Source organism: Dryobates pubescens, chromosome Z (genome assembly GCF_014839835.1).
Source record: "Dryobates pubescens isolate bDryPub1 chromosome Z, bDryPub1.pri, whole genome shotgun sequence".
Classification (NCBI taxonomy): domain Eukaryota; kingdom Metazoa; phylum Chordata; class Aves; order Piciformes; family Picidae; genus Dryobates; species Dryobates pubescens.
In genome coordinates, this window is record NC_071657.1 from 67,285,981 (window position 1) to 67,308,977 (window position 22,997).

At 44.8% G+C, this 22,997-nt stretch overlaps 1 protein-coding gene across 2 annotated transcripts in view; it reads right to left on the bottom strand.

Moving 5' to 3' along the window:
* Positions 1-22,997, bottom strand: part of GRIN3A (glutamate ionotropic receptor NMDA type subunit 3A) — a 105,272-nt gene that overhangs the window by 47,126 nt on the left and 35,149 nt on the right. For both annotated transcript variants that reach the window (XM_054178421.1, XM_054178422.1), the window contains exon 2: positions 10,403-11,007. In XM_054178421.1, coding sequence (XP_054034396.1) covers positions 10,403-11,007 — 605 coding nt within the window. The remainder of the gene's footprint in view (positions 1-10,402; positions 11,008-22,997) is intronic.

A 22,997-nucleotide genomic window follows, 5' to 3' on the forward strand; every position in this document is an offset into this window, starting at 1 on the left:
CAGAGGGACCTCAACTGAATGGACAGATGGGCAGAGTCCAATGGGATGGCATTCAACAAGTCCAAGTGCCGGGTGCTGCACTTTGGCCACAGCAACCCCATGCAGAGCAACAGGCTGGGGTCAGAGTGGCTGAGAGCTCCCAAACAGAGAGGGACCTGGGGGTACTGATTGACAGCCGCCTAAATATGAGCTAGCAGTGTGCCCAGGTGGCCAAGAGGGCCAATGGCATCCTGGCCTGCATTAGGAATAGTGTGGCCAGCAGGAGCAGGGAGGTCATTGTGCCCCTGTACTCTGCATTGGTTAGGCCGCACCTTGAGTACTGTGTCCAGTTCTGGGCCCCTCAGTTTAGGAAGGACATTGAGACACTTGAACGTGTCCAGAGAAGGGCAACAAGGCTGGGGAGAGGCCTTGAGCACAGCCCTGTGAGGAGAGGCTGAGGGAGCTGGGATTGTTTAGCCTGGAGAAGAGGAGGCTCAGGGGTGACCTCATTGCCCTCTACAACTACCTGAAAGTTGGTTGTAGCCAGGAAGGTGTTGGTCTCTTCTCCCAGGCAACCAGCACCAGAACAAGGGGACACAGTCTCAAGCTGCACCAGGGGAAGTTTAGGCTTGAGGTGAGGACAAAGTTCTTCCCTGAGCGAGTCGTTCGCCACTGGAATGTGCTGCCCAGGGAGGTGGTGGAGTCACCGCCCCTGGAGGTGTTCAAGAGGGGATTGGATGTGGCACTTGGTGCCATGGTCTAGTCATGACGTCTGTGGAGACAGGTTGGACTCGATGATACTTGGGGTCTCTTCCAACCTTAGTTATACTATGATACTGTGATATGGAAAAAGGAGCAAGAAATTGAGCAGGAAGCAAGTGTTATCTAGAATCATAGTACTTTCAGGGTGGGAAGGGACCTCAAGGATCATCTAGTTCCAACCCCCCTGCCATGGGCAGGGACACCTCACACTACAGCAGGTTGCTCAGAGCCACATCCAGCCTGGCTGCAAAAACCTCCAGGGATGAGGCTTCCACCACCTCCCTGGGCAACCTGTGCCAGTCTCTCACCACCCTCACGGGGAAGAACTTCTTCCTAATATCCAATCTGAATCTACCCATTTCTATTTCTGTTCCATTCCCCCTAGTCCATGACACTCTAAAAAGTCCCTCCCCAGTTTTCTTGTAGGCCCCCTTCAAATACTGGATGGCCACAATAAGGTCTCATCAGAGCCTTCTCTTCTCCAGCCTGAATAGCCCCAATGCCCTCAGTCTGTCCTCTGGGTTCTCCAGTCCCCTAATCATCCTCATGGTCCTTCTCTCAACACATTCCAGCACGTCCATCTAAGGAGAAAATCCTTTTTAATGTAAATATCATGACCAGCTGCACTGCTCTCTGTTAATAAGCAAGCTGCTATGTATTTTGCAGAGACTGCAGAAGGCAACTTACAAGAATTTCTGAGTGTTAGTACAGATATCCCACCGAAAACAACTCATTTAAAGTGGTGCTAATATGGTGTGAGGTATGTCAGGCATGTCTTTTTCAGTATGAGGCATTCGGAACACAGGCTATTTCACTGCCATAGTAGAATGTAATGCCTTATATTAGCCCTGGGAATTGGATGAAAACAAGTATTGGATGAAGTATAAAGACTATAGCTATCATTACAGCCTTGACAAGCAAGACACAAACTTTAGTGCTCCTTGTTTATCAATAGTTAGGGTGGATAAAAAAATAACCTTAGTTGATTTGAAAAGGATGAATCCACAGAAAATGTGTGCGCATGCATACCTCTGCCCAGTCTGTACCCTCTGTTTTGATGACTGAGAGGCTGAGGGAGCTGGGATTGTTTAGCCTGGAGAAGAGGAGGCTCAAGGGTGACCTCATTGCTCTCTACAACTACCTGAAAGGTGGTTGTGGCCAGGAAGGGGTTGGTCTCTTCTCCCAGGTAACCACCAATAGAACAAGAGGACACAGTCTCAAGCTGCACCAGGGGAAGTTTAGGCTCAAGGTGAGGAGAAAGTTCTTCACCGAGAGAGTCGTTCATCATTGGAATGTGCTGCCCAGGGAGGTGGTGGAGTCACCATCCCTGGAGGTGTTCAAGAGGATATTGGATGTGGCACTTGGTGCCATGGTCTAGTCATGAGGTCTGTGGTGACAGGTTGGACTCGATGATCTTTGAGGTCTCTTCCAACCTTGGTAATACTGTGATACTGTGACTTCTGATACTCCTTGAGGGAGTGTCAGCAGTTAAAACTCTTGTCTCAAGATCCACCAGTTTTTGTCCTCAGCAAAGGGTAAATTAACAAAACCCCAATAATATCGTTATGCGCGTGGCTTTGTGTGTGACAACCTTCTCTGAGATGGCTTCAAAATTCTTCTTATGCAGTCTATTTTGAGCAGGTTGTGTCTGGAGAAAGCTGATAGAGCCAGCACTGACAAATGCAGTTTATCTATACATGTGTTAACTTGGTCCTGAAAACAATGTCTAAAACCATACACAGGTGTTTATAAATGGGACAGACACAGGCATGTGGTTCTCACTTTTATGATACTTTACACTTAGTATAGTTTTAGCTAAAAGATACCATTACTTTGCTAATTAGTGGTGTCTGCCACTGTCTGACTAATCCTTTCCTCCTACCTTGTGTACATCCTGGTGTACTTGGATGTTTGTGTATGTAAATACTATCAAGACGAAACTTATAGGGAAGGCAATCTTAAACATTTAAAGAACAGTTTATGTGCCCACAAACTTACCTGCTCTCCTCCTTAGTGTTTGTGAAAAATCATGCAACTTCTTCCTCACAAGCCTTGCTGAGCTTACATGCTGAAGCCATCACTATAACATTAACAGAAGGGCTCTGCAGAGGGACCTCGACTGACTGGACAGATGGGCAGAGTCCAATGGGATGGCATTCAACAAGTCCAAGTGCTGGGTGCTGCACTTTGGTCACAACAACCCCATGCAGAGCTACAGGCTGGGGTCAGAGTGGTTGGAGAGCTGCCAAACAGAAAGGGACCTGGGGGTGCTGATTGACAGCCGCCTAAACATGAGACACCAGTGTGTACAGGTGGCCAAGAAGGCCAATGGCATCCTGGCCTGCATTAAGAATAGTGTGGCCAGCAGGAGCAGGGAGGTCATTGTGCCCCTGTACTCTGCATTGGTTAGGATGCACCTTGAGTCCTGTGTCCAGTTCTGGGCCCCTCAGTTTAGGAAGGAGGTTGACTTGCTGGAGCGTGTCCAGAGAAGGGCAACAAAGTTGGTGAGGGGCTTGGAACATAGCCCTATGAGGAGAGGCTGAGGGAGCTGGGGTTGCTTAGCCTGGAGAAGAGGAGACTCATGGGTGACCTTATTGCTCTCTACAACTACCTGAAGGGAGGTTGTAGACAGGCAGAGGTTGGTCTCTTCTCCCAGGCACCCAGCACCAGAACAAGAGGACACAGTCTTAGGCTGCACCAGGGGAAGTTTAGGCAGGAGGTTAGGAGGAAGTTTTACACAGAGAGAGTGATTGCCCATTGGAATGTGCTGCCCAGGGAGGTGGTGGAGTCACCATCACTGGAGGTGTTCAGGAAGAGACTTGATAGGGTTCTTGGTTGCATGGTTTAGTTGATTAGATGGCGTTGGATGATAGGTTGGACACGATGATCTTGAAGGTCTCTTCCAACCTGGTCTATTCTATTCTATTCTATTCTATTCTATTCTATTCTAGACACTTGAACATATCCAGAGAAGGGCAACAAGGCTGGGGAGAGGCCTTGAGCATAAGCCTTATGAGGAGAGGCTGAAGGAGCTGGGATTGTTTAGTCTGGAGAAGAGGAGGCTCAGGGGAGACCTCATTGCTCTCTACAACTACCTGAAGGTTGGTTGTAGCCAGGAAGGGGTTGGTCTCTTCTCTCTAGCAACCAGCACCAGACCAAGAGGACGCAGTCTCAAGGTGTGCCAGGGGAGGTTTAGGCTGGAGGTGAGGAGAGTTGTTAGCCATTGGAATGTGCTGCCCAGGGTGGTGGTGGAGTCACCATCCCTGGAGGTGTTCAAGAGGGGACTGGACGTGGCTTGGTGTCTTGGTTTAGTTATGAGGTCTCTGGTGATAGGTTGGACTTGATGATCTGGTCCAATCTGTGGCTCAGTTGGTGGCACATAAGACCCTTAATGGGAAGGTCATGAGTTCAAGCCTGCAGTGGGCACTAGTGGCCTCCCTACTCTAGTCATGGGGTCTGTGGTGACAGGTTGGACTTGATGATCTTTGAGGTCCCTTCCAACCTTAGTGATACTGAACTGAAATACTGAACTGAAATGTATCTTTGAGGTCTCTTCCAACCTTGGTGATACTGTGATACTGTGAACAGTGAAACCATTGCATGTATAGATGAGTCTGTATGTAAACCTTGGAAAGGATTACTCATGTATGGAAAATGGTGATAACAGTTCACAAAATGCCAAAATTCATGGATACAAGTCCTTAGGTGGAATAAGCTACCAAAGTCCTAATGACGCCGGCCTCACGTTGCTACTACGGCAGGACCTGGATATCTAAACGCTGCAGATCAACAGCATTCAGATGAAACAGACCAGCAACATTCAGATGAAGCTATGAATGCATCAGATCTATTTTCTGCTGGGAAAACGAGAACAGTGGAATTTAATGCACACTGTTCTCTGACTTTCACTGCAGAAATAACTGTGCCCATGAGGGTGGATCAAGCCCTCTGTACCTGTGCTGTGGTTGAATTGTGCTAGAAGCAGTTACCTGAGAGATTTAGCAGCATTTAAATGTATGACTTCGCTACCTTATGAAGTTAGTGGCTTACTTCTGCAGCTGATTTGCATGTCCTATATTTTCAGTTGTGACAGAACATTAATCAAAATAAATGAGGGGAACCACGAGGGAGATACATTTTAACAGCACTTTGTTTTATATGCAAGCGGCTGTGTCTGCTAATCACTTGTAAACGCGATATGCAGCACTAGTGAAACTCATGCCAGGGACTTCACCTAGAACACTTTTACTCCATAACTTCAGAAAAGAGACAAAAGGATCTGACTGAATTAACTTTCTTGATGTTATGCCATGCCAATACATGGGAGCTGATGATCACAACAATAGGCTGCAATAGGTGCATCAAAGCTTTCCCAGTGTCACTTCCATTTGACTGATGAGTCCAAAGTGTGTAATTTGCTCATTTCAGCTTTGTTTTTCATGTGATTTGTTGTAAGGACTGATCATCAGAGCTTTAGCAGTACTACCAGACTCCAGCAGTCATGTCTTTGTAGCACCTTTAAGAATGATTTAATTGACCAATTTCATTTTCTTTCAAGCTAGATGACTTGGTCATTTTACATCTTCCACGGAAAATTTACTGGAGGCAAGAAATAGAATGGGCAAGCAAACAGCATGCTGCTGAAATTACTTGAGAAGCAGAGTTAAATCTGCAAGACTAGTGAAAGCTTTAAGACAAGATGAGGCTGTGGGATTTTAATGGCTTGCTCCATCGACAAGGCACTTCCAGAAACAGGCAGGAAGAGATCAGGGAATTGCTCTCATCCTAAGAGGAACAAAGGATGGAGACTTACAACAGCATAATCTTCAGGTTGCCATGGACCAGATCTCGGTCTTGTTCACAATCATTATTCTGCACCTGGGAGACATTTACATGTTTTCAGTGTTGGCAATGAAAGCTCAGGTGTCAGCTGTGCCAGCTTGTGAGACTGCTCTTCAACTGCACACTGCAGTTAAGGGAGGCAAAGGTCTGTGCCATGGTGCCTACTTCATCCCTACCCACCGTATCTCTGAAGCTAGCTGTCAAGACAGATGGCTTCATTCAGACAGAAAAACACTCACATTAGTCAACCCTGAGTGTCATCAGATGAAAGTTTCATATTTGGAGGTGCACCACTTTCCTAAAGCACTCATGTAATCCACAATGTTGGTCACAGTTAAGCGACTCATCAGTGCTTCATGCCTCAGAAATTATTGGTACCGTTCAGACTCATCAGTCATGCTGTTAACTCAAAATTAATCAGTACTGGCCATCAGGTATCTGTCTCACACACACTATACAAATAGCTGCAGTGATTCAGGACAAGGGTTTATCTAACATGTTGTTAGATAAACTCACTAAGCATGTGGTAACTTTTTCTTTTCTACAAAACCTTTACTGACATGAAGGGACAAGAAATCTCGCAGATGTAAGACTGCATATTGTCTTCCAGAACAAAAATTACAGCAGTCACTTTTCAGGAGAGAACTCAGTTTTCTGTAGAAAGCAATGGTGTGGACACATTTTTCAGGAATCTTTTCAAGGGCTGTGGGGCATCCTGAAAATGGGAGGGGAGGGCTTGTGAGAGTTTTTGCCCTCCCTGGAGGGTGTTTTCCCACCCTGGGAAAATGACCTGGTCTGTCCCACTCCCCCCCACCTTGTCCAGTAGGGGTATAAGAGGGAGGACAGCATTGCATGCATTACCCTCTCTCTTCCTTCTGCTTTGTGGGGACCAAAGAGAGTTGCTGCTGGCTTGCTGCTCCCCTGCCACGTGGTCCTCCCTGCTGCTTCCACACTTTGCAAAGGACTGGTTCTGTAGCTCCTATTTTCCTTTTCCCATCCATCCTCGTTCCTTACCCTTGTGAACCCTGCCTGTCACTGTTACGTAAATATATATATATGTATGTACTGTTTAAAGAAAAATTCTTTGCCTCTCTACTTCCAAGCTGAACCCAAACTATTTCTTGGCAGATTTGCTCCCCTCCCTTTTTTTCCCTCTCTCTGCTGGGGAAGAGGAAAGTGGGGAAACGGGGAGGGATTCTCAGCCTTGCCCCCATCTGAGCTTTTAAGCCCCAGTTAAGGCTCAAACCACCACAGGCTTTAATTATGTTTCCCTTTTAATTTGTCCCCTCCTTAAGGCTCAGAAACTCTGCTCATAAAACTACTGTCCTCAAGTATTTGTTATTTTAACATCAGCCTCTTGCTGAGTTTCACTTTCCAGGCACTTACATATGCTCCAGTAAAATGTCCACATGACAAAATTAAAATCACATGTCAGTGGGGATACTACAATTCAGTGCAATATTTATTCTCAAGTTTGGAAACAAGAGGGTTTTGACCCACAAGTTATAGAAGAGTGCTGACCAAAAAACTGTTACTGTCTCAGATTGTTGTGTTTTGAGCTGTGTTGTTAAGGCACATCTCAGATATAATTAAACAAAAAGTATCTGTGAGCATACAAAAAGCTTCAAGAACATTTAATTCCATTCAACAAAATCTGTAGGCTGAAAACCAGGTGTGGGAAAGCCAGCTGATGAATTCACATGCTTGGTGTCTTGGGGTTGTGCCAGGCTGGGCTTTGGTCCTGGGGAAGAGGGCTTCTGGAGCAGCTCCTGTAAGAAGCTTCTAGCAGTTTCCAGAGTCAAACCCACCTCTGGACAAGGCTGAATCAGTGCCTCTGAGACAACACATTTAAGAGTGGGTAAATAGATGTTGGGGTGGCATTTTTGTTTTGGGAGCTCTTCTGTTTAGGAGGGGAGCAGGACAAGAGAAACAACCATGTGAACATTAAAGTCAGGGGCAAAGAATGTGAGAGGCACACTGGAGAACAGAATAGAATAGAATAGAATAGAACAGAACAGAATAGAATAGAATAGAATAGAATAGAATAGAATAGAATAGAATAGAATAGAATAGAATAGAATAGAATAGAATAGGAATTAACCAGGTTGGAAAATACTTTTGAGATCAAGTCCAACCTATCACCCAGCGCCATCTAATCAACTAAACCATGACACCAAGTGCCTCATCCAGTCTCTTCCTAAACACCTCCAGTGATGGTGAATCCACCACCTCCCTGGGCAGCACATTCCAAAGGGCAATCTCTCTTTCTGGGAAGAACTTCTTCCTAACAGCCAGCCTAAACCTCCCCTGGTGCAGCTTGAGACTATATCCTCTAGTTCAGGTGCTTGCGCCCAGGAGAAGAGACCAATCCCCACCTGGCTACAACCTCCCTTCAGGGAGTTGTAGACAGCAAGAAGGTCTCCCCTGAGCCTCCTCTTCTCCAGGCTGAACAACCCCAGCTCCCTCAGCCTCTCCTCACAGGGCTGTGCTCCAGACCCCTCCCCAGTTCTGTTGCCCTTCTCTGGACACCTTCCAGCAAGTCAACATCTTTCCTAAACTGAGGGGCCCAGAACTGGACACAGGACTCGAGGTGTGGCCTAACCAGTGCTGAGTACAGGGGCAGAATGACCTCCCTGCTCCTGCTGGCCACACTATTTCTGATGCAGGCCAGGATTCCATTGGCCTTCTTGGCCAGCTGGGGACACTGCTGGCTCATGTTCATGTTCCCCTTTGGTCAGTGGTGAGATGGCAGGCTGAGGGCTTGGGGTCCTTAGAGATCGATGGTGGAGAAAAGTCCTGTCTGCAGCCCATGAAGGATCCCACATCAGAGAATGGCACTACTCCCAACGAAGTCTGTGACTCTGAGGGAAACCCATGCTGGAGTGGTTTGTTACTGGGAGGAGTGCAGCTTGTGGAAGGGACCCACACTGGTGGGAGAAATTCGTGGGGAAGACTCTCAGGATTTTTCCCCCTGAGGAGGAAGGAGTGGCAGAAACACCACCAGATAGACAGGGACTGACTGCAGCCCCTATTCCTTGCATCACTGTGATGCTGGCAGGGAAGAGAGAGCAGAACCAGGCCCGGGAAGAAGAAAGCGGTGAGAAGAAGCTGTTTTTCAGATGCAGCTGTATTTATCACTATCCTACTCTGACTCAGGTGGTAGTTTTGTTTAAATTAAATTGGTTTTGTTTCCCCAGCTCAAGTCTGTCTTTTGCCCATGACCGTAATTGTTGAGCGAGTCCTCCCTGTTCTTTGTCTCAACCCTCAAGCCTTTTGTTCTGTTTTCTTCTCCACATCCCACCAAGGTGTGTAGGTGTGAGCAAGTGGTGTGTTTTTATTGGCTGGTCAGGCTTAGACCATGACTTGGCAAAGACTTCTTTCTTTGTTTTCAGCAAGAATTATGCATTTTTTCCTCTCATATATTTAGAACTAGATGATTTGTACATGTGAATCCCCAACCAGCTTTGGGCACAACTTCAGAACTGGGATCTGCAGTGGTCTACAGGAATAGTTTTAGCAGAAGTTGAAACAGAAGCTTCCCACACCAACCAACAGAGAGAGCACCTTGAATTTCTGTGTGCTCTCATTGGCAGCAGTAGCCTCTCAGGTGGCCAAGGTGCAACTGTTTTGCTTCTTTTCCATGGAAGCATACTAGCAAGGGTTAGACATCTGCTTTTATACTCCCTTGAGTGCTTTGGTGATGCAAGTATTCTTACCTTGTTTTATGTTCACTAATGTATCTCAAAACCTCAGAGAATTTGACACTAGTCCTGGCACTTCTCCCCTAAGTGCGTAAACATAAATACAAGATACTTTAAGCAGAGTTTGCAACCAATGTAGCCTATATTTACTACATAGAATCACAGAATCAATAAGGTTGATCAAAGATCATCAAGTCCAACCTATCAACCAAGATCTCATGACTAAACCATGGCACCAAGTGCCACATCCGTTCCCCTCTTGAACACCTCCAGGGACGGCAACTCTACTACCTCCCTGGGCAGCACATTCCAATGGCTAACAACTCTCTCAGTGAAGAACTTTCTCCTCACCTTGAGCCTAAACTTCCCCTGGAACACCTTGAGGCTGTGTGCTCTTGTTCTGGCGCCAGTTGCCTGCAAGGAGAAACCAACCCCCACCTGGCTACAACCTCCCTTCAGGGAGTTGTAGACAGCAATAAGGTCTCCCCTGATCCTCCTCTTCTCCAGGCTAAACAATCCCAGCTCCATCAGCTTCTCCTCGTAGGGCTGTGCTCAAGGCCTCTCCCCAGCCTCGTTGCCCTTCTCTGGACATGTTCAAGAGTCTCAATGTCCTTTTTAAACTGAGGGGCCCAGAACTGGACACAGTACTCAAATGTATATTTGGGCAAGGGAAGACAACCAGACTTGATGGAAGACCTGCAGTGGAAATCTACAAGATTAATTTCAAACATCTGTGTGTCATTCTAGGTCAAATGCTTCTTATTTGTGCAGGCTGTTCTGAACAAAGACTATTTTCTTATGTTTGAGTTTCACTGGCCTGAAGTTTCAGGTAGGATGCTTTTTTGTTGCTGGATCTTGCCAGCAGTAGGTCAGCAATGCTGCTTCTCTGGAACTGTATCTTCTACAATTTTTAATCTCTCTCTGTAATCAAGCTGAAGTTTCATTATTTGCCCAGAAATAACAAAGCAGGAGGAAACACTAAAACAAATGTATATGACCAAGGATTAACAGTGTGATGGGTGAACCACTGAGAATGGTAGGAAAGCAAAGGGAAAGTATTTTCCTTGTTTATCACAAATATTACCTAGGGGGGGAAAAAAAAACCAAGAAGAACTTACTTTGACAAATACTGCCCTGAAGTGATATTCCTTTCATCTGTGTCCATGCAATTCATTGTACTTGGAATAAGAGCTAGTTCAGGTTGAATCATGGTGGCTGCTGCTACAGCTCTTGCTACCAGCTCCATTGCATCTTGCACATAATGCTCAAAGACTGACTGTGTTGTCTTGCCATGAGCAATGAGACCGAGTGGCAAACCTTCTGTCCTCAGTTCTTCCACATTCTGTGAATCCCCAATAATCCAGTGAAGTTCTGGAGGCATCACACCAAACTGGGTGGTTATTTCAAAAATCCTCCGTGTTTTTTCCATGTCACATCCAAACATCACCATGGTAGATGTCGTGTCTTTGATGCTCTCCAGGTAAAACTGTAAGTAGTTCAGAAGGTCACTGGCTGAAGTGAGGTTAGCTGTAATGTTTATAATGGATCCCAGGTGAAACTTGGAGCTCTGCTGGGTGAGGAAGAGGAAATCTGTGATGTTCCACTCCTCCTGGCATAGCATCAGGCTGAAATTATACCAGTTGTTCATTGCAAGAATTGAGAAAGTGACATCAGCATCAGAACTCAATGAGTTTTCTAAACTCATCTGCAGGTGAAGGGGATTCTGCAGGTAAAAATATGAAAGACAACAGATCAGAAAAATCCCAGACCCAAAGCTAATGAGTTTGCTTAGTTTTTATTCACCCATTTCAAAGTAATCACCTGTCAACTATGAGAACTGTGTGAGAAACAGGGAAGCTTATACTCACACGTTTGAATGAACATTCATTCATGAGCTTCCTCAGCTACAGTTTGAGTCTATTTATAGAATAGAATAGAATAGAATAGAATAGAATAGAATAGAATAGAATAGAATAGAATAGAATAGAATAGGACCAAACCAGGTTGGAAGAGACCTTTGAGATCATCAAGTCCAACCCATCATCTAACACCCTCTAATCAACTAAACCATGCCACCAAGCACCCCATTCAGTCTCTTCCTGAACACCTCCAGTGATGGTGACTCCACCACCTCCCTGGGCAGCACATTCCAATGGCCAATCTCTCTTTCAATGAAGAATTTCTTCCTAACATCCAGCCTAAACCTCCCCTGGCATAGCTTGAGACTGTGTCCTCTTGTTCTGGTGCTGGGTACCTGGGAGAAGAGACCAACCCCCACCTGGCTACAACCTCCCTTCAGGTAGTTGTAGAGAGCAATGAGGTGTCCCCTGAGCCTCCTCTTCTCCAGGCTAAGCAACCCCAGCTCCCTCAGTCTCTCCTCACAGGGCTGTGCTCCAGACTCCTCCCCAGCTCTGTTGCCCTTCTCTGGACACCTTCCAGCATCTCAACATCTTTCCTAAACCGAGGGGCCCTTACTGCTTCAGTAGTCACTAATGAGTCTGTTTCCAAGTCTCTGTATTTCTTTAAGTCCATTTGTACTTTTGTATTTCTTGGTATTCTCCAGCAAAGAGTTCCCTGCTTTTCTAGCAGGTGTATGAGAAGCTATGCCCTCATTGGTCTGGTTCAGTCCTGCTGTTAATGTTCAAATTCAATAGATACTGACAAGGTCTTTGGTAAACAATAAGAAAAACAAAGAAGAGCTCTCAGTTCTGTAACTTGTTAGCTTGTTTCTATTTATTTATTTATTTATGCTTGTTTGTTTTTCTAGTTGGGAGCTTTTTATAAGACAGATGCATGAGTAACCTAATTAAACAGATCACAATCTGCAATCGATGCCTATCATAGGCTGCCAATAAACCATGAGAAGATTTATTCTTTGGCAAGGCACAAGTTACTGAACACACAAGAGTCTAAGATACACAGAGTGTGATTTCTTAGCTGGAAAATATTTGATAAATTAGCATTCCATAGTATTTTTTTCTACACCATTGGTGATATAACAGAACTTATTATGTTTACCAACAGCATTGCTCTTGGAAAATACTTCTCCTTTTCTTGTTATTTGATTCATAAACATACGTCCCTTTCTCTCGCACCTTCTCCATTCTGTGGTCCCAGACTTAGTAAGGAAGAGGAAAAAAAGAAAACAACAAACAAACAATCAAACAACCCAAACCACAAAACCAAGCCCAAGCAATTTCTGGCATTTTTCCACGAAATTATTCTTTGCTCTAAATACCTAAATACTTCCATCAGATCTTCAGCTAGCACATCATGTACTCAGATCTTCAGCTAGCACATCATATACTGTTCTCACTTTTGGTTTCAGCTGAGGAATTGAGTCTTCAGCAGAGTATTGATAAAAACTTTCTTTTACTTTACACTGATGCTTGATTTCAGCCATGAGACTGTTAAAAAACATGTAAATTATGATGTCTGTTTCAGTGCATCTTTTGGTGTGTGAGATCTTTGTTGCGACCTTATGTCAATAACTGTCTGTGTTTATGTCCCCTCAAATTATCTTATCCTACACAGGCACCTGAACTTTATCTTTCTATCAATTACCTTACTACACACTTGGGGTCTATTCTTTACTTTCTTAGATTTGCAGTAGCTAATATGTATCTGACCCTTTACTGTGCTTAAAGCCTGTATTTGATTTTAATAGTGTTTTACTGTTCATTATGTATGGATCTTAGAAATGTCATTCTGCTTTGGGAATAATAAGAAAATAAATTGATTTATGGTAGTTTTACTGAAACAAAACCCTGGGCTCTCTATCAGAGATGAAGGGGGTAGAAAGAAAAAAACCAACCCAAACAACCGGAGATCTAAACACCACTTATAAAGCAGCAAGCCTTCATTGTGTTAACTTGCAGTTAAATGAACTCTCCATCTGTTTTCCAGAGCAGATGATTTAAATTCAGTGTTTGATATAGAGAATACTGTAACTGAAGATGCTCTCAGCATTTTCTGTTATCTCTTGGTTTGGTACCTGTGGTCTTTTTTTCAAACAGACACATGAATAAGAATAGCATAGCATAGCATAGCATAGCATAGCATAGCATAGCATAGCATAGCATAGAATAGACCAGGTTGGAAGAGCCTAAGGTAATAAAATACATCACTGTCCACAATCAGTGACATCATGTACTGCCAATAAGAAGCAAGAACATTGATTCTTCAATAAAGAACAAGTTACTGAATGTACAGGCCAAGCTATGCAGATTCTGTGAGTTTTATCCTGGAAAATATTGCCAGCTAATTAAAATGCATGATTAAGTCAGAAAACAAAAACAAAACCAAAAACAAACAACCACAACATTGTGCACAGTATCTGGGGTTTGGAAGCTGATTTGAATAAATTAGTCTCTGCCATCTGAATCGCAACAAACTCTTGTTTTCTGAGGTTATGAGGTGATCAGGTTTATCAACTCTACTATGGCTCTCACTGCAAACAGAGTAGACAGAATTCTCCTTGTATCCTCCCTGTGCAAGACCACATAAAAGTACGAACACTTTTTGCACAGTGATCTGCCTACAATCAGCAAAACACTGCAAGTTTATTGGCTTAGACAATTTCAGCACTAGAGAAGAAATGAGTTATGCGCCAGACACAGAACATTTTGCATTCATAAATGATAGCATGCAACACAAGCACACCCATACGAGGAAAAACAGACACCTTCAGTATATTCAGAAGTATAATATGCCAAGCACTGTACCAAAGCTATTACAGATAAGGTGCAGGTATAAAGAAAAATCATTTGGATGCAGTAAAACAACCATCTGGTGACGAGTGAGAGATGATAGCAGTCTTGTCCATATTCTTGAATAAAACAGCCCCAAGATACAAACTGGAGCATTTGTAGTGCTTAGTTTGTCCCTGGTCTGGTTTTGGCACATGCCACTCTAGCTTTCTCATACCATACACTGACAGTTTAGGTCCTAGCACATTTTGGGGATCACTCTCACTAGGCAGTATGGGTTAGAATGCATGGAAACTGTCTCCCCATCTTACTCAGCAGGCTTAGACCTTTGAAGACCTCTGTGTTATCATGCTGAACCCAGGGCATATGCACAGTTTCACATGTGCAAGACAGCTTTGGCTGGACTGTCCTAAAGCACTGCAGCTACAGGCTTAGTCCTCAGGAGCTCTAGCTTCGGTCCTAACTTATGTGCAACATATTTAGTGGTGTCAATACGGGCCAACAGACTGTGCTTGTACCGAGGTAGTGCTCCTCACTGACTAGAGAAGGATTTGGGACAATCTGGCTTAGACTGAGCCAGCATTTAAAAGTGCTTCTTGTTGCACAACCATCTCTGCTTCAGCTGTCATTTTCAAAAGCCCACAGGTGCATCTGCCTGAGCACTTATCACCACTGTGTTTATTAGCTGTTAAATTAATGTGCTTGAAAGGCAAACGTTCTGCCCTGAAAATGTAGCAATCACAGTCTCCCATTTATTAAGTGCATTGGGGCTGGTCTTCAGAATTTTTTTTCATGTAGTAATACACATACAGTTCAGTCACTAGCCATTTGTCTTCTGCTTAACTTTCAGGTGATTCTCAGCCCTCTATGCAAACGTTCCTGTACACATTAGGGAGGGAAAGCAATTAATGTGTGCTTTGTACTGGGATTCAGGGAAGGGGATGCTTGATGGGCCACGTCATTTCACACAAGCTGGTGAGGGGTTTGGAGCACAGCCCTATGAGGAGAGGCTGAGGGAGCTGGGGTTGCTTAGCCTGGAGAAGAGGAGGCTCAGAGGAGACCTTCTTGCTGTCTACAACTGCCTGAAGGGAGGTTGTAGCCAGGTAGGGGTTGGTCTCTTCTCCTGGGCGGCCAGCACCAGAACAAGAGGACACAGTCTTAACCTCTGCCAGGGGAGGTTTAGGCTGGATGTTAGGAACAAAGTGAGACTGGCCTTTGGAATGGGCTGCCCAGGGAGGTGGTGGAGTCACCATCCCTGGATGTGTTTAAGAAAAGACTGGATGAGGCACTTGGTGCCATGGTTTAGTTGATTAGATGGTGTTGGGTGATAGGTTGGACTCAACGATCTCAAAGATCTCTTCCAACCTGGTTAATTCTGTTCTATTCTATTCTATTCTGTTCTGTTCTATTCTATTCTATTCTATTCTATTCCGTTTCAAACAGGAACTCCCTCTGGCATCATCTAGTGGACAGCTTACCGACTTCACCAATTTTATGTGCAAAAGATGATTCTTTTAGGAAAGGATGTGGAGATGTTTGGGTTTAATACTTTTTTTTTTTTTTTTTAATGGTTTGTTATTTGTAGGATGATAGGGCAAGACATAGCCTGTGCCTATGCCAGGGGAAGGGAAGGTTTGGGAAGGGGAGGGGAGGGGAGGGGAGAGGAGAACGAGGAGAGGTTCGGAGAGGTTCGGAGAGGAGAGAGGTTCGGAGAGGTTCGGAGAGGAGAGGTTTGGAGAGGAGAGGAGAGGTTTGGAGAGGAGAGGAGAGGTTTGGAGAGGAGAGGAGAGGAGAGGTTTGGAGAGGAGAGGAGAGGAGAGGTTTGGAGAGGAGAGGAGAGGTTTGGAGAGGAGAGGAGAGGTTTGGAGAGGAGAGGAGAGGTTTGGAGAGGAGAGGAGAGGTTTGGAGAGGAGAGGAGAGGAGAGGTGAGGAGAGGTGAGGAGAGGTGAGGTGAGGTGAGGTGAGGTGAGGAGAGGAGAGGAGAGGAGAGGAGAGGAGAGGAGAGGAGAGGAGAGGAGAGGAGAGGAGAGGAGAGGAGAGGAGAGGAGAGGAGAGGAGAGGAGAGGAGAGGAGAGGAGAGGAGAGGAGAGGAGAGGAGAGGAGAGGAGAGGAGAGGAGAGGAGAGGAGAGGAGAGGAGAGGAGAGGTTCGGAGAGGAGAGGAGAGGAGAGGAGAGGTTCGGAGAGGAGAGGAGAGGAGAGGAGAGGAGAGGTTCGGAGAGGAGAGGAGAGGTTCGGAGAGGAGAGGTTCGGAGAGGAGAGGTTCGGAGAGGAGAGGTTCGGAGAGGAGAGGTTCGGAGAGGAGAGGAGAGGAGAGGAGAGGAGAGGAGAGGAGAGGAGAGGAGAGGAGAGGAGAGGAGAGGAGAGGAGAGGAGAGGAGAGGAGAGGAGAGGAGAGGAGAGGAGAGGAGAGGAGAGGAGAGGAGAGGAGAGGAGAGGAGAGGAGTGGAGGGGAGGGGAGGGGAGAGGAGAGGAGAGGAGAGGAGAGGAGAGGAGAGGAGAGGAGAGGAGAGGAGAGGAGAGGAGAGGAGGGGAGGGGAGGGGAGGGGAGAGGAGAGGAGAGGAGAGGAGAGGAGAGGAGAGGAGAGGAGAGGAGAGGAGAGGAGAGGAGAGGAGAGGAGAGGAGAGGAGAGGAGAGGAGAGGAGAGGAGAGGAGTGGTGAGGTTCAGTGGCATTCAGTGAGGTGGTTTGTGGTCGACTTTGCAGTGCTGGGTAAATGGTTGGGCCTGATCTCAAAAGTCCTCTCCAACCTAAACAATTCTAAGATTCCATGCAGTTGAACATACAGGCCCCCCAACAAATTACGCAGAAGTTACATGTCAGTGTGACTGCAGTCTTTAATATTACAGCCTTCTTCATGCTTTTACGTATTTTTATTGATTTTTTTTAAAGAGAGAATTTCTGCTTTTCAACGAGGAGCTTCCCTAAACTGCATATTCAGTCATTCAGCAGCAGTCACTGCGACAGTGTAATTTCATAGCAAAGGCTTCAGACAACTTAAATTATAGTCTAGATGTGCATAACTTTCTACTTATCATGGAACAGAAGATTTATGAGACAGTTATCAGTGTGCTGATCTGTGCCCATCCGTCCTTATTAAAGCTCTTATGCAAACTCATTCATTACCTGACTCTGGAAATTAGTAAAGGTTGACTATTTCAGCTAAACTGTCAATTAAAGTTCATATGGAAATTTTGTTGCACTGTTTAAATCTGTCTTTAAATTGTCATTAAGGATGGCATGACTTGCATCCAGTTGTTTTTGTTTTTCTGCTTCAAACCACGCAAACAGACAATTAAATGTCATTTGAATGTTAATTGTGAACTATTTTTAATAATCTGTTTGAATTTACACAGTGCCACGATAGCAAAAACATTTTCTGTGCCTATGAGAGCTGAAAGTTTCACTGCATGTCGTTAGCTCCCGTTTTATAAACCAGCCATGATCAACTGATTTCAGTATTTACTGGATAAAGAACGAGCCTAGAATCCTTAATTTCTGACTAATCACCTTTGGATCATGTACTGACAGCCTTTCCACTGACTTTCAGCGGGCTTTGGACCAAGCCATTCATGGAATATTAAGCTTTACATGGTCTGATGTGTTTCACTCTTGCACATCAGCAGAGACCGTAACGACTTATTTGCTTTTTGTATCCCAACCAGAGCGGTTTTGTGGTTTCATTACCTGAGACACCTGAGATAGCAGGTTCATTTAACAACTGAAACATGATTTGCATTTTGTTAATGCAGTATTTTGCAAGACTCCATTTCAGCATTCTGTACACCCATCTATGGTCCCTGTAAATCTTGTGAGCACAAATGCCTGGAGCTGGGCTGACTGACACCCTGAAGGATCTGGCCATTCATCTCTTCATCCCAATTTGTAATGCTAATTAGGCATGGTCACAGTGACATTTTATTTGACATCATGATAACTTCATTAGCAAATTTAAAAGCATATATGTGAATATTCTTTTGCTGACTGTGTAAAAGAAAGTAGTACACTGAAAATGCTATTGCTCTCTGACTCTTGGGGACAAAGTCAGTGCTCACACAGGTATTCAGGGTAAAAAACACAAAAGAGAAATAAGGCTATATTATTTGATTGGTGAGATCAGTGAGAGCTCCACTGAAGAGGGGTGGGGGGAAAGCCTTTTGGCTTACAGTGTGACTGCAGGGACTCACAGCTTTACAAACAGAGCAAAATGGCAGCTGCGAGCAAGCTGATGCCACAACTTCAGAAACTGGAAAGCTCTTCCATGGATGAAATGACTAAATTTAGGCTTAAACCCCCAGTTCCTTAAAGGCTACAAGCACAGCTATTGCTCCTTCCTTCCATGTCGTGAAAGAAGATACACTGAAATGTTATTCTACATTGTTAATAGCTGCCTCACTGCTGAAACTGAAATGCTTTGAGAAGGATTTTGTGTTGGCAGCTGACAGACCATGGGAAGAGCATCAGAGGAAGAGGCCCTGCCACCCTGCCCAACCAGATGCTGAGCTGCCTGCAATACTGCATCCCAATTGCTGAGTGGTGTGCCCAGCAGCAGCAGAAGGAAGGTGTGCTCCAGCATGTCCACCTCCTGGGTACAGTGAGAAACCTACTCTGCCTGCAACAAAGACTGGCCAAAAGGCTACACACCCATAGCTTCCCAAAGCAGAGCAGGAAACATCTAGGTTTTCTTCTCAGATACAGAATACAGAATTAACCAGGTTGGAAAAGAACTATGAGATCACTGAGTCCAACCTATCACCCAACACCATCTAATCAACTAAACCATGGCACCAAGTGCCTCATCCAGGCTCTTCCTAAACACCTCCAGTGATGGAGACTCCACCACCTCCCCAGGCAGCACATTCCAATGGCCAATCTCACTTTCTGGGAAGAATTTCTTTCCAACATCCAGCCTGAACCTCCTCTGGTGCAGCTTGAGACTGTGTGCTCTTGTTCTGGTGCTGGTTGCCTGGGAGAAGAGACCAACCCCCACCTGGCTACAACCTCCCTTCACGTAGCTGTAGAGACCAATAAGGTCTCCCCTGAGCCTCCTCTTCTCCAGGCTAAACAACCCCAGCTCCTTCAGCCTCTCCTCATAGGGCAGATTCATTCTGTGGCTTCTGCAAAGACAGAGTGTGCAGACCAGGCACAAATCCCTCCACTCCCCTGTGAAGAGTGCCAGCAGCTGGGCCCAGATGTTGTGCTGCTTTTGGGCTTTCTCCTGGTCCCAGTTAACACACACACCCCCAACCCAGAGCCTTGCTATGGATTTTGGTAAACATCAGATTTGTCTCCTAGGACTTCATCCAGAAAAACACTTAAGCATCTGTTTAAACAGCATCATCAGTATGATTAAAACTACCAGTAGTAGGTTTTTATGTATTTAGCCTTTTACTTCTCTGGAGAAGAAGATTCCAGACCTGCTCTGGTTCAAGGTGAGAAGGATAACTTAACTGATTTCTCTTTTTCCTGTCTTCACATACACTCCTGTTAGACCAAGACTGCAGTGTGAAACAGGGTAAAACCTTAGGCTACAGACTGTTTTTCACAGGTGGGTTAAAAGCTTCTGAGAGAAAAATGTTAGCTTAGACTTAGTTCTGATTCCTGCAGCAAAAGAAGCCTGGCATCTGTCCAGGCCTGTGCTTATAAGCAGATCCTAAAAAGGCATTGACTGTTGATTTTAAAAACCACAAAACCACAGGGGTTAGATTAAGTCTTGCCTTTGTTCAGACTGTCATGACTTGAGGTTGCTTAGCACCTCTACTGTCTACATACAAATACTCCAAACTTATCTAAATATGCACAGCTCTGTACAAGGTCAAAGAAGCAATATGAAATAGGAATTTTCATCTGTTTTTTGAAAGTAAGATCCATTATTTATCTTCATAGTCACTTTTAAATTATCATAAGTAATACTGCCTCAAAAAATGTCAAGGTGTTCTTTGATCCACGAGGGAAAAAACACTCAACAAAACAGCATTTAAAGTCTGACAAAGAATAATTCACACAGATGCTAGGAACCAAAGGAGTTTTTCCTTCCCTAAAATTTATCATTACAGTTAAAAACAAAAAGACAGATGGTTGCTAATCGAAACAGTTCAGAGAGAGCTGCATTAATTCTCCGTGATAGCCTTTTCTCCATCATCAAAACAGCAATGCAAAACTCTGGAGAACAACCTCTGCTCCTGTGGGAAAAAGAGGTGCCCAGGTCCATGCCTGTGACTTTTGCTTCCTAGTGCCACAGCAATGTAATTGGAATGGGCTGCCCGGGGAGGTGGTGGACTCACCATCACTGGAGGTGTTCAGGAGGAGACTTGATGGGGTGCTTGGTGCCATGGGTTAGTTGGTTGGGTGGTGTTGGATGATAGGTTGGATACGGTGATCTTGAAGGTCTCTTCCAACCTGGTCTATTCTAGTCTAGTCTAGTCTAGTCTAGTCTAGTCTAGTCTAGTCTAGTCTATTCTATGTCTGCAAAGCCCTGGCAAATGTTTGGGAGATACTGAGTGTGAACACTAGCCATGACAGTTTGTTACAGCATGGTAGTATTTTCTAGAAGCTGAACACTGTTATGGAATTAGGTTGTCACAAGGAAGTGAACACTTGCCAGCAAGAGCAAGGAGATCCTGGCTATCTCTACTCCAGGCTTTCTCTCTAATGCCATTTCCCAGTAACACATTTCCTTACAGCTGGCCTCATCTAGACTGTCATGTTTGTGAGAAGGATTTCTCATTTGGCATTCATGCTGCAGCTATGCCATTACAAGTCTTCCCACACTTGCAGAAGATGCTGTTCCACAAAGGTATATAATTTTGGGATTCCTTGTAATGTCACTATAAGCCTGAATGTTTGGAAGACAGCCTTTAGCAGAATCTAATTCCTCCCTTAAGAAGACATGGCATTTAACTAACTCCAAGCTGTTCAGCAGACTGTCTAGGGGTGTCTGTGTGCTCTTCTGTTGAGAAGCACCTCACAAACATCAGTGCTTTTCACATCCTGGCCACCATTGAGAAGAGCTGTGTTTTAAAGCAACTCCAAATGCTCAGTCTGAGTTTATCCACCTGTGTTATTTTGACAATTCACAGGTAAGGGCTGTTTCCCCAGATTTTAGTTAATGAGGGCAGGTAACAGTTTGGCTTTTGACAGCAGCAGAGCCAAAACTGTGACAGCAACTGTGATACTGTAACTGGGAACAGGACATGCACTTTGGGCTTGCTGAGATCTATCTCCTTGGTCCTGGAAACTTCTGAGATGTGATCCAGGAACACCCTGTTGCTGTAAAAAAATTATGATAGCACATCAGTGTTACTAACTTGAATAAAACTGTTTTAGTAGCTTATTGCTCTCTGCAACTACCTGAAGGGAGGTTGTAGCCAGGAGGATTTTGGTCTCTTCTCCCAGGCAACCAGCACCAGAACAAGAGGACACAGTCTCAAACTGCACCAGGGGAAGTTTAGGCTTGAGGGAAGGACAAAGTTCTTCCCAGAAAGAGACCTGTTAGCCATTGGAATGTGCTTCCCAGGGAGGTGGTGGAGTCACCATCCCTGGAGGTGTTCAAGAGGTGATTGGATGTGGCACTTGGTGCCATGGTTTAGTAGTCATGAGGTGTTGGGTGACAGGTTGGACTTGATGATCTTTGAGGTCTTTTCCAACCTTATTGATCCTATGATTCTATGAAAGTAGTCTATGTACTTGACTTCTAATGCAAGAACTCTTACTAATCTTTTAGAGTGATTGTTAACAACCCTAGATTAAGGATATAGGTGTTCTCTGGCTACAGTAACAATATATTGCTTGGATCATCAAGAAATCACAGTTCAAAGGCTGCCACAAGAACCACACAGGCTTGTATCAAGGATCCAATGAGATCCAATGGGGAGGTGGTGGAGTCACCATCACTGGAGGTGTTTAGGAATAGACTGGATGAGGCACTTGGTGCCATGGTTGAGTTGAATAGATGGTGTTGGGTGGTAGGTTGGACTCCATGATCTTGAAGGTCTTTTCCAACCTGGTTTATTCTATTCTATTCTATTCTATTCTATTCTATCCTATCCCCAAAAGCATTATCACAGGATGACAGAAGCAGCCTTAAGACTGCAAGCAAAGAATGGCAGCAAAGGCACCAGGGCTGAAATTCAGAGTTTAACAGTGGTCACTAGGAGATTGCAATCTTGGGAGCTGAGTAAAATTTTGTTTAGGGAGAGCAAAGAAAAAGTATCCAATATGTTAAATGTACTAGATACCACAAACAGAAGCTGGAACTGCAGATGAATGGGGAATGGGCATGTAAGTACAGCAGAGATAGACACAGCATTACTAAACACAAAAAAAACTGTTCAAAAGCAAACCCAGGAGGAAGAAAACTCCCACCATGAACATAATACTCCTCCCTTTAGAGATCTAGGGGTACAGATGACTTGCCACTAACAACCCCCACCTCTTGAAAACACATGCACACACACTTTATTTGTCTAGTACAGAAGATGTGTGGTGCTGACCTCAGGGCCCAGACAAGCACAGAACAGTAAGCCCAACATCTGAGAAAAGAGATAGGAGAATCTGGACCACATTATGACTGAGAATGAGCTGCAGTACTTGGATGATTTGACTGTGTTAGCATCATTAAGACCAGTAACACTACTTTGACAAGACTGTTAGGACCTTAATTAGACTAACAATAAATTCTTGGCTTTGCAAATAGAAAGGGTTTGTAAAGCTGAGATTAACTGCATGTGGTGTTTGCTCTGATGCCTTGCTCTTGAGGACTACCCTTAACACAGCGCAAGAGCTGACAGAGGATTTGGCAATCAAGCTTGCAATTACAATGCATACTGCCAAGCACGCTCCACACCAGGCTCCTTAGCATAGAATCAGAGAATCATAGAATCAATAAGGTTGGAAAACACCTCAAAAATCATCAAGCCAAACATGTCACCTAATACCTAACACCTCATGACTAACTAAACCATGGCTCCAAGTGCCCCATCCAATCCTTTTTTGAACACCTCCAGGG